The 16649-nt window shown below is 44.6% G+C and overlaps 1 protein-coding gene across 5 annotated transcripts in view; it reads left to right on the plus strand.

Annotated features, from left to right (window-relative positions):
• Positions 1-12306, plus strand: part of PAMR1 (peptidase domain containing associated with muscle regeneration 1) — a 164715-nt gene extending 152409 nt beyond the window's left edge. For all 5 annotated transcript variants that reach the window (XM_082343739.1, XM_082343740.1, XM_082343738.1 and 2 more), the window contains 5 exons: positions 3280-3492; positions 5277-5343; positions 8352-8584; positions 9550-9842; positions 11224-12306. In XM_082343739.1, the coding sequence (XP_082199865.1) occupies positions 3280-3492; positions 5277-5343; positions 8352-8584; positions 9550-9842; positions 11224-11760 (1343 nt within the window). In that variant the 3' untranslated portion in view covers positions 11761-12306. The remainder of the gene's footprint in view (positions 1-3279; positions 3493-5276; positions 5344-8351; positions 8585-9549; positions 9843-11223) is intronic.
• The last annotated feature ends 4343 nt before the right edge of the window (positions 12307-16649 follow it).

Here is a 16649-nt window from a genome sequence, read left to right on the forward strand (position 1 = left end):
GCCTGATACTTTAAAAAATAATAACAATAGAAACAACAACAAAAATAATAACAAACTTTTATGGCTGCATTTTCTGATTATAAAACTTCTAAAAAAAAGTAGAAAGAAGCAAAAAGCATTCTCAGCGTTACAAGCCAGAGATAATGACTGTAAATATTTTAAAAGATGTTTTTCCAGTCTTTTAACCCTTTGGCTCCTTAAATTGTTTTTCTTTGGTTTTGGTTTTGAACAGTTTTATATGATATGTCTATGTGTGGTTTTCTTCATATTTATCTGGTTTGGGACTTTGTAAATCTGTAGGTTGACATCTTTCATCAGAAAAATTTCAATTATTATCTCTTTACATATTGGTTTTGCTCCATTCTCTCTCTTTTCTTCTGGGATGCCAATTACACATATTTATTAACCTCCTCACTGTATCCTTACATCTTCCTTATATTTTTCACCTTTTTGACTCTTGGGGTTTGTTCTGAATCTTTTCTTTCAAGTTATCTTTCAGTTTGTTAGTCCCCTTACACTGTATCCAGTTTGCTATTAAACTCAGCCACTGAATTTTTACTTTACTTTTTGAGTTCTAGATTTCTCCTTTGGCTATTTTTTAAGGTTTTCAGTTTTCTACCAAAGTTCTCAATTTTGTCTTTTATTTCCTTGAATATATTCAGTCTATTTATTTTTCAGTAGTGTCAGACAACTACATTATCTGAATCCTTTATGAATCTGTTTCTAATGTCTGCATTTCTCTTGAATTTCAGCCGTATAGTCTCACCTCCCATTGAACCCTTACTTGGAAGCATCATTCAGCTCAACCCTGGGGACATTTCATGAGCATAACTTAAAACCAAATAAATAGTTCTCCATTCTAAGATTTTAGCAAGTTTAAGGTGCACCGTTGATTTAATTATAGCTGTTCTGGGGATTGGGAGTAAAGAAATACTACAGGAAATGTAGGCATATGACCTGATTTCAGACACATCACGTTATAAAGGAATAGGCATTTAAGAATTATAGAAATATGGCAGAATTCCTCAGCCGTGGGCAGACCTGTTTGGATATCTTGAGTCCGTTTCCCTTTAAATCTTCCTTTAAAGCCTCTTCAGGGAGAGGAACAAAGAACCTGAATTGTCCTGAGGCTTTATTACCTCCAAGAGCTCGAGAACTCTCCATTGTTCCTGCCAGTTAAACCCACATGAAATGTCACAGAAATAGGATCCCTGAGAATCCTGCACGTAGGAGATCGTGGAGTGGGAGCCTACTGGGCCAGGAAGCTACTTACTTCTAAAATGCAACAATTAGGCTTACAGTAGAAGCCTCTTCTTGTCTTCTGCTGAGCTGATGCGGCTAGAGGCTAGTTCGTTTTCTTTTAGTATTCCAGGACGGGTCTTTAGTATAACCCAATCGTTCTTGGCCATGAGCTCTAGCAAGCAAAACTCAAAATGGATGAGGAGCTACACTTGAGTTACACAAATCACAGCCCTTTGATATAGCCTAACTGGCCACAGATTTAAGTGTCTGCCAGAGCCAGGCAGCTGGTCGGTGGAGGCCTGTGGCCGAGGCAAGGCTGTGGTCCAGTCCAGGCAGGGAGCTCCTCCCCACACCAGCTGATTCTTGCCGTGTGAGAATACAGACCCAGGGTTTCTGGAACTGAATTTTGTCAGAAGCCAGGAACACAGATTTCTATGAGAAATGCCCTGATTTTTATGTTGACAGTGAATTCCATTTTCTAAAACTTGCAGGTATAACACATGTTTTTGAGATGACTGAAGTCTGTGGGCTCTTGCTGGTTGTTTCTGGGCTACATGTTCAGCACTGAATGAGTCTGTACTGTAAGAAGGTGGCCCCATCACTGAAGCAATATGGAATGCTTGCTCTCGCATCATAGAGGGATTCCTGGAAATATAAGCACTGGGGGACTTTCTGAGTCCACTTGAAGCTTCAGAAATGTGCATTGCCCTCACTATACCATTTCGGTATTTTTTTAAACAGCTCACTCAGTGAGGTCCTTTTTTGACACTTAAAATGGGGCTTTGGAGTCAACCCTCAGGGAAACTGCTCAAAGTACATAGCCCAAAACACACAGAGTGTCATTGAGATCATCTGTCATGTGATCTACAGGCAGTCTTAGAGCAGACAAACCAGAAACTTGGACAATATTAGCAACCTTGCCAAATTGCACAGAGGAATATTCATTAATTTTTAGTTCTCAAATATTGTAGAAGTATTATATGAATGGACATTAATTTCTTGCCTGGAGGCAAGCAAGTAAGTTGTTTGAAAGGTAACTGGGACATTTATGGGAAGTAAAGCATGTCCAGTGCGTAATTGTATTGTGTGGGGACAGTTTTATAGGAATGAACCTGTGTCTTAGAAAAAATGATTAAAAAGAGACTAGGGAGGCTGATAGAGTGATTGGTACCCAAACTCAGTAATTAAAGGTTGAATTCTTCAGGGGACTTACTCTGTGTCCTTAGGCAAGTAATATTCAGTAATTTGCCATAATCTTTTTGAGAAAAATATGTTATCTAGCTGATAGAATATTTCCAGGATATATCTAATATCCTGTTCAGTGCTTAGAATAGCTGGTGATGCCAATTTTACTCTAAGTAGCTGTGCAACATGAATTAGAGAATAGAGATATCTTTGTAATGAATATTGTTAAATGTTTAGATGGAACGTTATATTTGGAGATCAAGGGAATTTGTTGTATCTCTGAATTTATATTGTCCTCTAGTGTTTTTTAATTACAACTTCTAACACACTAATGTTCCAGCAGATGAAATATAAAATCTAAATTTATATATGTACTCGTTTTGAATCTGTTCTACTTTCTGGGTACAACACAAATAGGAAACTGAATAGTCTGGTTTAATTGCCTAAGCTTTAGGGAACGAAGGAGATGATATTACAACACTGAAAACCAATAACCCTTGTATACTGATCATAAAAACTTAGGCAAAATGTGTATTTTGTCCAGGCCTGGCCATCTCCCACAGTTTGAGAAACAAATGAACATGATTATATGAGAGACCGTTGTAGTGTCAAATTTATTTGTATATGGGATGAAACACTTCTCAATTTAAGAATAAATCGTAAAAGCAAGGGGAAGATATGTCTAATGCATGCATTTTTCTATTATGAGTTTTCTCTTGGTAATTCCTTTGAGTACCATTGTTAGCAGGTTCTGTATCACTGCGTTTTTAATTCAATGAGACTTGAAAATATTTGATGCTAAAATGGAATGCTTCAGACTATTAATAGCTCTCCTTTTCTTTCCACTTCCAGTCCTTGAAGAAAGAAACTGCTCAGACCCTGGGGACCCAGTCAATGGGTACAAGAAAATTACAGGAGGCCCTGGGCTCATCAATGGGCGCTATGCAAAAATTGGCACCGTCTTGACCTTCTTTTGTAACAACTCCTATGTTCTTAGCGGCAATGAGATGAGAACTTGCCAGCAGAATGGAGAGTGGTCGGGGAAACAACCCATCTGCATAAAAGGTAACTTTTGAATATTTTTGAAGTCTGTAGAAATAGATGGAGTTGCTGGACATTTTGGTAGCTCTCATATATGTTTTTGAGCCACTGGAAAAATGCCTTCTCTCTTAGGTTCTCACTGGAACCATACATCACTCTCAGGTTGGAAATCATCCATAAAACATTTGCTTCTTTTTTGAACCGCCAAAGGACCTGCTTATCCTAATCACAATGTCTTGATGTGATCAAGAAGAGTGATGTAGTTAACAGAGCAGTTTAGGAAAGATGACAAGGCTGAGTTTTATACATGCAAACCCAAGCATAGATTTGAAGCAATTAAAATGCATTTATATGGCTACATTTATCTACTCTCTATGCAATATTAAATTAGTGCAAGAAATAAAAGAACACAATAGACACATCATCCCTGCCAGCCTATGTGGAGGGAGGTTTGAGATGTTAAGATGTTTAAAAGCATCTTAAAAAGACAGTAAACCCTTGAACATTCAAAGGAGAGTTATAGAACAAATGAGTGGTGTATATTCCGAGAAGGAGTGAAATAGAGACAATTGCGTGTAGCAGAGAGCACTGGAACCTGTCTGGGAAGCAGGGAAGGATTTATAGAGGTAAAGAGGAGTTGGGATGATATTCCAGTTAGAAGACAAAGGGAAGGTGGTGTAGGCAGAAGTGAAAGAATCATGGTAAACAAAGAGTGAATCAATCCTGGAATCTGGGAGGTAAATTTTAAAAGGTAGTTGGAGACCAGAACAAATGGAACGTTGCATAGGGAAGTTTGGACCTTACCCCCCTTGGGAGTGGGCATGCATAGTTTCTTGCTGAGTTGATTCACTAGTTGCTCCAGGTCGACAGCCCCTCTCCTTTTGGTGGCAGGTCACAGTTATCTAGCTGTTTCCTGGGAAGAAAAGCATATCCTTGGCCTAGATTATCCAGATAATTGCTTCAATCCTCCACTTTCCCTTCTGAGTGTTTGTCAACAACCTGAATCATGGGAAAAGGAACGAAAGAAAGATTTGTGAAAGGAAGAAATCACTTTAGACTTTAGCCAGGAGCAAGCTTCTTCCTCACCAGCACAGACTCTGATTCTTGATTTCATTAAGTATGCAAACGGTGTTTCATACGTCCTTGGAGATTTTTGTCAACTCTTCTCTTACAAATTAATACAAGCAGAGTTCCCTAGGTTGCTAATTAGACGAATGTTGGCTGCTTGATTGGGAAAGTGAGATGGGAAGGATTCCTTTTCACTTGTGAAGAAAGAGAAACTTCAAAAAAATTAAACTGGGCTTTGAGTTGCCCTCAAAGGACCATTAGGGGCCTTAGTTGCAGAGACATGGAGGAATCAGTTACTCAAGATTTATTGATGGTTGACACTGCTGTCTGGTTTTAAATGAGAACCTTGTGATTCACTCTGCTGGGCTCTATTTTAGAACCTTGACCTTGGCTTTTATTCTGTATTGATTAAGTTCGCCAATACTGTTTATGTGAACAGATAATCCTAATCTATTAATTACCATTGTTTCATATCACCTGGGGGGAGCAGCTCTGCAGAGGTGTTTATTCTACTGGGGTTCTTCAGAGGGGGTTGCCAATTTAGATAAAACTCAGCATGCTCTTTTGCTAAGCGAGCTGTCCAAGTTTGGCTAACGTGTCTTACCTCTGAAAGCCTGGGGAATGTGCACTGGTCTCCAGAAAGGGTGGTCAGGTACGAATCTGAACTGAATGGTGTGAACAGTTAATATGGAAAAGGATTATGCAGCACTGTCTTTTTTTTTTTTTTTTTTTTTCCCTAGCCTGTCGAGAACCAAAGATCTCAGACCTGGTGAGACGGAGAGTTCTTCCAATGCAGGTTCAGTCAAGGTGAGGTTGAAACACCTGAATTCTGCTTTAAAGGCGAATGAACGTTCCTCTCCCACCCCCTTTCCCCATTGGTGTTTGGCCAAAGACAGTCTGAGGTTTCTTAGGGACACTCAGTGCTGACTGGCCAAGGAAGAATAGGGCTCATTAGATGGAGGCTTATTAGCCAGCTGCCTTTAGCCAAGAGGTAGCAACTGTTGGAAGATGCACAGATTTCATTGGATTGTGGGAAAGTAAGTGCTGGTGGGAAGCCAGACTTTAAGATGGTCTTTGAGGAACTGGATTTTAATACTCGAGTCTTCCTGAAATTACTACGTATTTATTATGCAGCCAGCTGTGGCTTAGGAAGATGTTCTTGGTAGTGACCAAGCAGATGAGGCAGGCTGGTGGGGCCAGGAACCGGAGATGAATGACTTGTCCCTGATGAAGGATGTGAGGCCTCAGGGACACCCACCCAGCTTTTTTCCTGGAAAGATAGAGGTGGGGACCCCTGGTGGCAGCTACGGAACCTTACACCCGTGGCTCCAGAAGGAACCTGCTTCCACTGGATTTCAACGAGGCTTAGTGCCTGGTTTCCTTCAGTTCCCTGCTTAGTTTTTACCTGGCAGAGAGACCTTCCAAGACCATCCTTTTAAAAATAGCAACCCCACCTCCACCCTGACCGCTGAGCTGACTTCTTTAGCCAGTGCTCTCTGGCCTTTACAGAGGTCTCCAGTTTTCACATTGGCATCCATCTCCACCTGTTGTCCTACTGACATTTTGTTCATTTACTTGTTCAATTTCTGTCTCCCTGTACCCCACCAAAAAAATGTGAAAGTTATAAGTGCAGGAACATTTTCTGTTTGGTTCATGCTGAGCTTCTAGTTCCTAGAACGGTGCCTGCCACGTGGTGGACACCCCCAAAATATTGAATGAATGAGCGAATGAATGAATGAATGAATGGATTGGATCAGTTGGTTCAAGACCTGCTGTCATCCCTCTTTAGCACTGGGTATTCTTGGGCAAATTCCTAAGCTTGCTGAGCCTTTAGTTCCTCTTTTGAAAAGTAAGGGTAATCACAATAACATTTGTCTCTGGGGACTGTTAAGGATTAAATGCAAGGCAAATAGCTAGCATTTACTGGGTGTTTGCTCTGTGCCCGTTACACTTCTGAGTTCTTTACATATATTAGCTCATTTAATCTTCACTACAACCTCTGAGGTAAGTATTATTATTACCATTTCATTTTAGGTTTTATTACTTTTTATTACAGATGGGTAAACTGAGGCTCTGAGAGGGTGAGGAACTTGCCCAAGGTCACATTGCTAGAGGAAGGAGCAAACCCAGGATGCAAATCCAGGGTCTTCAGGGTCTGCTCCCTGATGCATGAAGCTTGAACTAAGCCTTATATAAAGGCCTTAAAAACGCCTTGCACCTATGAACACCTGTAAGCAGTATCTATTGCTTTTAGAAATGGTAACAATGAATCCCAGTGACTGGAACTGACCCCAAACAAGTGATCTGAAATATTCAAAGATCAGGATATTCCTTCATCTCTCACTCTGCCTCTGGCTCTCTCATTCCATTTCCCTTTTGGGCAAGGCATTTCCTTGGGGACAGTGGCAGTGGAATCCAGTATTTCTACCCACCCTCCTTTCTGATCTTTGTGATTTACCTGGGGCTGGACTCTCCAGTAAGTATTCTTCCCAAGGAGACATCTTGGAGAGGAGGCCCAGAGCTGTTAAAAAAGACTACCACCGGGCTTTGCATTTTGTAAAGCGGTTGTAATGGGGGGTTAGGTGACAAGGTGCCAGGTGTCTCATGTAGATGAGAAAGTAAGCCTAAAACTTGGTTGTAAATATCTTTCTGGAAGATACGCTGCTGGAGCGGGGATATGATGGTCTCCAGCAGCCAGGCTCACCCAGGAACCCCCAAAGGCAACGCAAACCTTCAATGGCCAAAAGCTGTGTTTGTTTGCAAGTCCAGAAGCTCCCTGAACTGCAGACCTGGTTCTAAACATGAGCTAAAGATTTGTTGGATGAAATCAGCGTGGATGGAATGTTTGCTCTGAGCACAGCACGGTACAGACACATGAAACAGATTTCTTACGATGGATTGACACGGCAGGGACACCAGGATGGGAACCATGACTGCCTGTGTTGCCTGGGGTACTGTCTTAGCTTCCTGTGTGCCCTTCAGCACTCCCACCTACCTCTCTGGGCTTCCTTCCTCCATTCATTAAATGGGATGAAAACACTGATTCCTAAAGGAACTCTAACTTGTCAGTTAATAGTCATTATGCACTGATATAAAACGAGCACAAGTTGTGTAGTGTGCATACCTCTCTCCCAAGAATCCCAGAGTGGTCTCTGGGTGCTTCAACTTCAGGGCTCATTTAAAAGACCTTTTCACATTCGCACACAACGCTCCTTATTTCTCCCAATCAACGTGCTCTGAGAGAAGGTTTTATTCTCTGAGGTGGACTAATTACATCTGCTAATTGCTAAATCAAGCTGCTGTATCAACACAGTTCGGTTTGAATCAATTCCTAATACTGCCCCATTATGATAATAGTTAGAGAAAAGCAGCCGCCTGGATTTCTCCCCTTGAAATTAACTTCCTTTCTTATTTAATTTCACTATTAATTTTTGTGTGTGTGCATGTGTAGCGTACCTTTGGATAGCAGCTATTATGTCAGATATTATGCTCTTTGGTTAAAATCCAGGGCAGCTGGAGGCATGCCAGAAATGGAAATGGAGGAATAAATTGAAGGTTGAAGTGTGCAAGAAGACCTGCTCAGTGGTAGAAGAAGCGTTCATGTGTGTGTGTGTGTGTGTGTGTGTGTATGAGAGAGAGAGAGAGAGGTGTGAGGGGAGAAAGGGAGAGAGAGACACACACAGAGGATGAGATAGATAGCTGCTTTCCCTTCCTCTGTAACCAAATATCTACGTGGGGATTTGCTTGGATACTAAAGGAGCCACAATGACTGTCTCTGGCCCTCCTCTCTCTCCGGGCCGGGTGCTCCGATGTAGGGAGACACCATTACACCAGCTATACTCATCAGCCTTCAGCAAGCAGAAGCTGCAGGACGCCTCTACCAAGAAGCCAGCCCTTCCCTTTGGAGACCTGCCCCCTGGGTACCAATATCTGCACACCCAGATCCAGTATGAGTGCATCTCACCCTTCTACCGCCGCCTGGGCAGCAGCCGGAGGACATGTCTGAGGACTGGAAAGTGGAGTGGGCGTGCCCCGTCCTGCATCCCTAGTGAGTCAATGCCTGTCCTTGGTCTAGAGCAGCTTAGATCTCCCATTGCTGCCTATGAAAAGCCACTGACCCTATTGAAGACTTTTTTGGCAAAAACTCCTTGTCCAAAAGAATGGCCCTCTAACACTTTCCCTAGTTTGGCGAAGTCTGAAATTCCACAGTTAGAGCTTCCTTCCTTTGGCTTAAACTTTTTACCCAGGAGAAATGAACTCGTTAAATCTTAGACGAAGTTTTTGGGAAGGGGGGGCATACTTTTTGTGGATAATTCTTTCATATTTACTTGGAGAAAAGGGACAGAGCAATAATTAAACACCAAGTGAGGAAGGGGTTAAAGGTGCTAGAGGGCTTCTGGTGATATCACCTTGGTTACCCTATCTAACCCAGTTTTCATTCTCATCACCCAATGGTATTAATTAGGTTATTGTTATTAATTAGATTATGAGATATTAATTACTCACAAGGTTATAATGATGATTACTGCGGTAATACACGGAAGTGTCTGGAATAGGGTCTTGCACATACTAAGCTCCCCCCATCCTCTTTGTCAAAGAAGAAGAATATGGCTTAGTTCGAGGTGGTCATCTTTATAGTAATAGTCATGATATTTTGAATCTAACTGTTTATATACATCATCTCATCCACTCTCCTCAAGAACCCTAGGAGACAGTTGTGATTACTGTATCCATTTTTCAGGCAGGAAGACTGAGGCTGTAAGAGATTAGGCAACTTGCCCAGTAAGTGGCTGGGATGGTAAGCCTCCAATCGTAATCCTAGACTTTATAGTCAACCACGTCAAGGTGGTTGATTAATGTTTAAAGGGAAAAGAAAAACGGGTTAGATGCTCTGTGGTCTTGACATCCGTAGGGCCCACCTTTCCAGATTTGTGCTCTGTTGGTTGACTGACACATTCCCCTTTGGATGGGAAGGTCTGAGTTTACATTACTGAGCTGGTGCTTTCTCCATAGTCTGTGGGAAAACTGAGAACGCCACTGCTCCGAAGACCCAGAGGGCGCGCTGGCCGTGGCAGGCTGCCATCTACAGGAGGGCCGGCGGGGTGCACGGGAGCAGCCTGCACAAGGACACGTGGTTCCTGGTCTGCAGCGGTGCCCTGGTCAATGAGCGCACCGTGGTGGTGTCTGCCCACTGCGTCACCGACCTGGGGAGGGTCACCGTGATCAAGACAGCAGACCTCAAAGTCGTCCTGGGGAAATTCTACAGGGATGATGACCGGGAAGAGAAAAGCATCCAGAGCTTGCGGGTGAGACAGGGCTGCAGCCTGGAAACCGGGCCTCTGGCTCAGCAACTCCCAGTACTGGGCGAGCAGTGACTGTGTCGGTCCTGTCACTTTAGCACTTTAGCATCCAGCCCAGAGCCTGGAAATATTAGGCGCATAGTAGGTGGCTAATATATATTGACAGATACTAGAAAGGGGCATCTAGAAAGACTATGGTGTCTTTCCCCCCTAAAATTGTTTTAAAAATAAGATAGTAACAAATATCTTCTATCACTGGGGTCATCAAAAGGTAACCACCTCTTATGCTTAGGACACTGTGCTAGGTAGGCTTTGAGGAAAAATAGAGACTCCTAATAAATTTGTAATATTCTTCTCTTTCCCTGCCTGCCTCCCTCCCCCTCTTCCATCCACCCACTCACCCATCCAGCTCATCCATCTGTCCATCCATCCATCCATCCATTCATCCATCCATCCATCCATTGTTGAGTTCCCACAGCATGCCATTCGCTGGGAATACATACAGAACTGAATAAGGCATGGTTTTTGCCCTGAAGAGTCCACAGGCTAGGGGAAGAGACAGACCAGTATATCGTGACTAGTCCAACACAATAGAATCCCTGAGTAAATGAGCCCAAATATAGTTGAAGGAATAGAACACATCCATAAGAATGTTGCGGCGTATCACAGATGCAAGCTCCTGGAGGCCCCCGTCAAAGAAGATGATCAGCAAGGATGGGGACAGTCAGGGGAGACTTCGTGGAAAAGTCTTGTGGACCACCCTGGGTATAGCTCTATCTTACTGGCTTGAGGGTAAATGCAATGTTTACAGTGGACCAGATGTTGCAAACTGGTAGCCTCTAGGGGTTTGTGTTTTGATAGTGCTAACATATATTTTTTTAATCAGTTATTTGCCAACATTTCAAAACCAGGAGGTTTCAGCCAGAGATCTGGAGTCTATTCTCTGGCAAAATGAGCACTTCTGCATGGCAGTGGTCAGCTGGAGCAAAGTGGCAGCTGCCCCCTCTGCATGGGGCATGCACTCCCGTTCTCTGAAACCTCACCTGTCCACTCAACTTATTTAAAACAACCTGCCATATGTATATGTATAACTGATTCACTTTGTTATAAAGCAGAAACTAACACACCATTGTAAAGCAATTATACTCCAATAAAGATGTTAAAAACAAAAAAACAAAAAAATCAACCTGCCAGCCAGGCGGGCATTTCAGTTTGCAATCCTGGAAATAGAGCAGTTGCTTTCTATGATCCCTTGAGGAAAGTATCTCTGTATAATTGTAGCTGTCTCTTAGACATTTTCTCCCAATAATTCAGCCCCGGGGCTTGCCTGTTCCTATCACTATGAAGTTGGCTGCTCACAATTGCTGTCCATTCCTTACCTTGGTAGATTTCTGCAATCATCCTGCATCCCAACTACGACCCCATCCTGCTGGATGCGGACATCGCCGTCCTGAAGCTCCTGGACAAGGCTCGCATCAGCACCCGCGTCCAGCCCATCTGCCTGGCGGCCCCTCGGGACCTCAGCACCTCCTTCCAGGAGTCCCGCATCACCGTGGCAGGCTGGAATGTCCTGGCCGACGTGAGGAGCCCCGGCTTCAAGAATGACACGCTGCGCTCGGGGGTGGTCAGCGTGGCGGACTCGCTGCTGTGCGAGGAGCAGCACGAGGAGCACGGCATCCCGGTGAGCGTCACAGACAACATGTTCTGTGCCGGCTGGGACCGCACTGCCCCCTCTGATATCTGCACAGCAGAGACGGGGGGCATCGCCGCTGTGTTCTTCCCGGGACGGGCGTCCCCTGAGCCCCGCTGGCATCTGGTGGGGCTGGTCAGCTGGAGCTATGACAAAACATGCAGCCACAGCCTCTACACAGCCTTCACCAAAGTGCTGCCTTTTAAAGACTGGATCGAGAGAAACATGAAATGAGCCTCAGGCCCGTCAAGAAGCACGTCCGTGCCTCCTTCCCTACGTGTGTTGCCCGAGGCACTGTGGACCTGAAATGTGATTCTGCCCATGAATTTGGCTGTGCCAGGGCTTCTGATTTCAAAACCAGTGGAGGGCGAGCCGAGCTTAACTTTCTGGTAGGCCGCTGCCTCCCTGACTGCTGGGACCATTTGGAAGATACCAGGGCTGCTTGCAAGAACTCAGTTTCTTCAAAACAGACTACATGAACAGCAAAGAAATCCTCCCCATTCAACCGACCCAGTGGCCTTCCCCACCTGCCCTTCAGTGGTGCGAATGCCATGGTCAGCTCTGGTCGAGAGAGGGTTGACTGGCTTCATCAGGTCTTCTCCAAGGCTCCAGCCAGATAGAGTTCCAAAGAGCCGCCTGCAGGACAGTCCCGGACAGCGGAGCCTGGCTGCGGTGTTGGTGTCCGTGCGCACCGCCACGTCACGAGGTGGTCCTTCTCCTTCCCAATCCCCTGTACACACTTTAATAAAACAAGGGTTGGCTTCTGACCCACGGAACGAATGTGCCATGGCTCTGATTCCTGCATGCAGTCTCTTTGAGCTACATGTGTTGGGACCAATGGCTGGGCGGCAGCCCTTTAAAATAGATCCTAGATTATCATTCCCAAATAATGCGTATAGCAAAGCCGATGCCATCTTTTCAATACCAGTGCTTGCAGCTTGCTGGGCCTTCAGGTGGGGGAGAGGAAGGATGGGCACCATCAGATAAGGTACAAACAGAGGAAAATACCAGGGATTTGAGGATTTCTAGTGTCCCCTCTTGTTCTCATGTTCTAGATCAAGCACAAAAACCTGCTTTGAACCTCCAGAAATCTTTAGGACCTATTTTCATAGCATCTGAACTGGAATCACCTATATACTCACACTCGATTGAGATCTGCCAAGAAACTGCAGCTTCATTCTTCTCTATAACTTATATGATTTTCCTTTCAAGCCCCACCCCTGACTCCCACTGGATAGTGGAGGAAAAAAAAAATGAATTGAATCCAATCCAATCCCTGGAGTGATCTTTTCAGGAACATTCTCTTTTTTGGGTGACTCACTCTTTTATACTTTCTCCCCTACCCTCACCAGTTTCCTCCTTTCCAAGATGTGCCGTGGAGGCTTACGTGACTTCAAGCCCCGGGACACACACAGTAGGACTCCTGAGTTCCTGCTGGTTCTTGGGTGTGTGTGGTGGGACTTTCTCATTCCTGGGCATTTTGCCGCCACTGGGTGCTCGTGTCTGTAACTTGTGCTGTGTTCTCTGTCTCCCTGGGGCCCGGCGGTCCTCCCTGCTGACTTAGCTGCTCCTCAGGTCTGGCTGGCACTGATACTCCTGAGATCTGGGGGGACTCCGACTTGACACTGGTTTGGGTTACTCAGCCTCCTGGCCACAGTGACAGCCTTTTCTGGTGGCTACCCAGCCTGACTTTCAGTGACCTCCTCTTCCTCCCCTGGGGGCTTGTGGGAACTTCTTGGTCTTTTCCTCACCTCCTGAGGCCTGAGAGCCAAGGGCTGGTACATTCGCCTCCTACAGACCCCAACAGAAACATTACTCTTTCCTCCACTTATCAGAGAAAACTTTGACCCCAAGGACTTTAGCCCCAAGGCGGGAGGTCCCATCTGTCTCCCAACCTGCCTCCTCATCTCTGTGTCTTTACATAATTCCCTGAGCCAGAAGAGAATTTCTGGTACTTTCTCTTTTGGTCAGGCTTTCTTGGGGCTTTCCGTAGGTCACGTCCTCCTTTCACCCACCTGCTGCATCCTCATGGCTTAATCTCAGGGCAACGTATTACTTATCAACTTCTGAGTAACGAACGTCCAACACGTAGTGGTTAAGCTGGAATATTGGATTTGACCAATATTTATCAGGCTGCTCAAAGGGTTTTATTCTTGCTGTTTTTAAGCCTAGAAAGTTTGGATCTCGAGAGGTGTAATGGAAGTCGGATCAAAAAGATCTAAATTCAAATTCCTGTCTTTCAATTTCTTTTACGTGATCTTGGGCAAGTCACCTAACCTCTCTACCTCAGTTTGTCATTTGTTAGGTTGGCATGCTAAACTCTGTCTTTTGTGGTAGCTATGATGATTAAATGAGCTACTGTGTAAAGCAATGAACATAGTACCTGGCATACAGTTTGGTGCCTATAATAACTGGCAGGGGCAGGGCTGTCCAGCGGGGCACAGCTCCCTAAAGCCTCCACATCTGCCACTTCTCACCTGGCTGTCCATGCTCATACTTTCCGTTCTTTAACTCGTCCTGACCCCTCACCTGGACCATCACGTTCCCTATTTTCTTGACACTCTCTTTACTATTTAGTGTCATTTTCCATCTTTGCCTCACCGCTCAGATTTGGTTCATGTTTATGTCATCTCAGCTATGACTTTGTTCCCTTTAGAAGCTGAATCTGGCCCCCAGTCCTGGTGACACCACCTGGGGCTGCTTAGTTAATAGCCTCGTGGCCACTTGCCACTCGCCCTAGATCTTTCTACCCCAGCACTGCTCTCACAGGCTGCAAGCACTCAACCAGACTAAACTAAGACTCCAGGTCAGGACAAGAGAGTCAGACACGAGCCTGTCCCTTGGCCATACCCGGCACTGGAGGAATCTCTTCCATCTCCCTTCGTCACATGGCCCTTTGGTCTTAGGATAGAACTCCAAGGATGAGGAATCTCTTCTTAGCTGGAAATCTGGGGTGTATATCAGTGAGGGTTTTTTAAGAGATTCAGAACTTATAAGGGTCATCTAGAATAAGGGGTTATGATGGCCACATACAATTGTGGGCACTCGTGGCAAAGTCTTTTACAGGTTGTTGCCTTTGCATCTGATGTTGGATCTGGATTCAACCGGCCAGCCGTTGGGAAGGAAAGCTGGGTGTGAAATTGGCAGAGCAAGGACAAACTGGGACCCACGAGGACAAATGGAAACCTATGTTTGTCTCTTGCTGTCCCCAACCTCGATGATTTCAGTGACCTGCACACACACACACCTGGTCCAGGACACTCGGAGAAGCCGGAAGAGGATTTCCAGCAGATACGGGAGGAGCTGTGGGCCTGGGTGATGTCCCGTGCCAGCAAAAGGTGAACAAGCGGATCAGTGACGTTGTGTATGAGCTGCCACGGTGCCCGATGCTCTTTACCAATTTCCAGAGCACGGAGACAGCTGTTGCTTCCCTCTCCTTTTCAAATCTCATGTGAGTTTCTCTGTGCCCGCTCTCACCTGGAGCCGTACAGGGAAGGCAACTCTGCAAACATAGTTCCAGCCTCTAAGTTGACACGGAACAAAAGTCATCACAAGTCATCGAAGATTAATGCGTGAAATATTAATGTGGTTGTCAACTGGGGACACCTCTGTGGAGAGCTGGAGAAGGCTCCTGATTCATCCAGAATGGTTTGGCTCTAATTTCTTTTGTAGTGTTTTTTTGTTTTGTTTTATACACATGAAGCCCCTGACATCTGACATTCTATCGGGGAGGCCTTGGTGCCTAGGAGCTGGCCTGGCACTCACAGCAAAGCTGTGGTGTTCTCCTGTTGAAGATCAATCATCTCACAGGATGCCAGTATCAGTCAAGATCATTCCGTGACTCTGATGGATCAAGACAGAAGCAAGACTGCTTTATAACTTGTCTATGAAGAGACAAAAGCAAGGTTGTTATTCAAACCAAAAAATACCAACTATCCCCCTCTCCTGGTTAAGAGGAGTGACTGCGACTTCTTTATCAATTACAGTGTTAGCCTCTATTCTTCCTTCCTTCTAGATAAGATTTATAAAGATAGCCAATTATAGAATTGTCCCCACTTAACTGTTAGCATGCAATCCAGAACAAAACCCCACTTCCTTGGAACCTCCCCCAAATCACCTACTAGAAGCCCAAATCCTATAAGAATTTCATTCTAATACTCCCGTGATGAAATACCCCACATTTCCCCATGATGTGCCCTCTCTTTCATTTCAAGGAGTAATAAATCCAGCTTGTTCAACTATAGGTGTATTTCTGGTGGTCTTTGGCTGTAAGGCATTGAAAAATATATAGACACACACATATACATATAGGTGTACAAGTAAGAATCTTGCCTAAGCCATATAGATTTTACTTAAATTTCCATACTCTACGTTAACATTTATATGATGCATAAAATTTAAGTAAACTCAATATGATTTAAGCCAGATTCTTGCTTTCCTTAGGAGTGTCCAGGTTTACATATCAAGTGGACTTTCAAGAATTACTGAGTAGTCAACCCATATTGCTTTCTCTTACATAAACTCCAACAGGAATCAAGAGCAAGGGGCACTCCAAATAGGCCAGTGTTTTCAGTTAACTTGTCACTCACAGGGTAGTTAGAACTTCAGTCGAGTCTCTGGAGTGGTGGATGGGAAGGAAGTAGGATATTGTAAATACAGAAAGAGCTTGGAAAGCACATAAGATTAAACATGGAGGGGAACTGGCTTAAAGAAGGGCCAATTCTTTCCCAACATGAATCCTTTATTACAATGACAGGCCAGGTTGGCCAGCCAAGGCAAGGCCAGCCAAGGTGAGGCCAATTGGTGGTGGATCTCAAATGCTAGGATCAATAATTTGGCTTCTTTTTGCCTATTTGCAAACATCAAGCCCATGTTGATGTCTCCAGGAGAGTGAAAGGATAGAAGTGGAATTCTAGAAAGGCCCATCAGGCTGGCTGTGCTAGACAGAGACAGTGGTTAGAAGACCCAGCTTGATCTCAAATCCCAGCTCTGTCACTTACATGCTGTGACCTTGAGCATGACATTCAATCCCTATCCCACAGTTGTTCCATCTGCAAATGGGAGCGAAATGATATGAGGAGTCGGTGAGTTAATGTGTATGTGAGTGAAGTATGTAGAACAGC

This window comes from Balaenoptera borealis (assembly GCF_965194805.1).
Source record: "Balaenoptera borealis genome assembly, chromosome: 11".
NCBI lineage: Eukaryota > Metazoa > Chordata > Mammalia > Artiodactyla > Balaenopteridae > Balaenoptera > Balaenoptera borealis.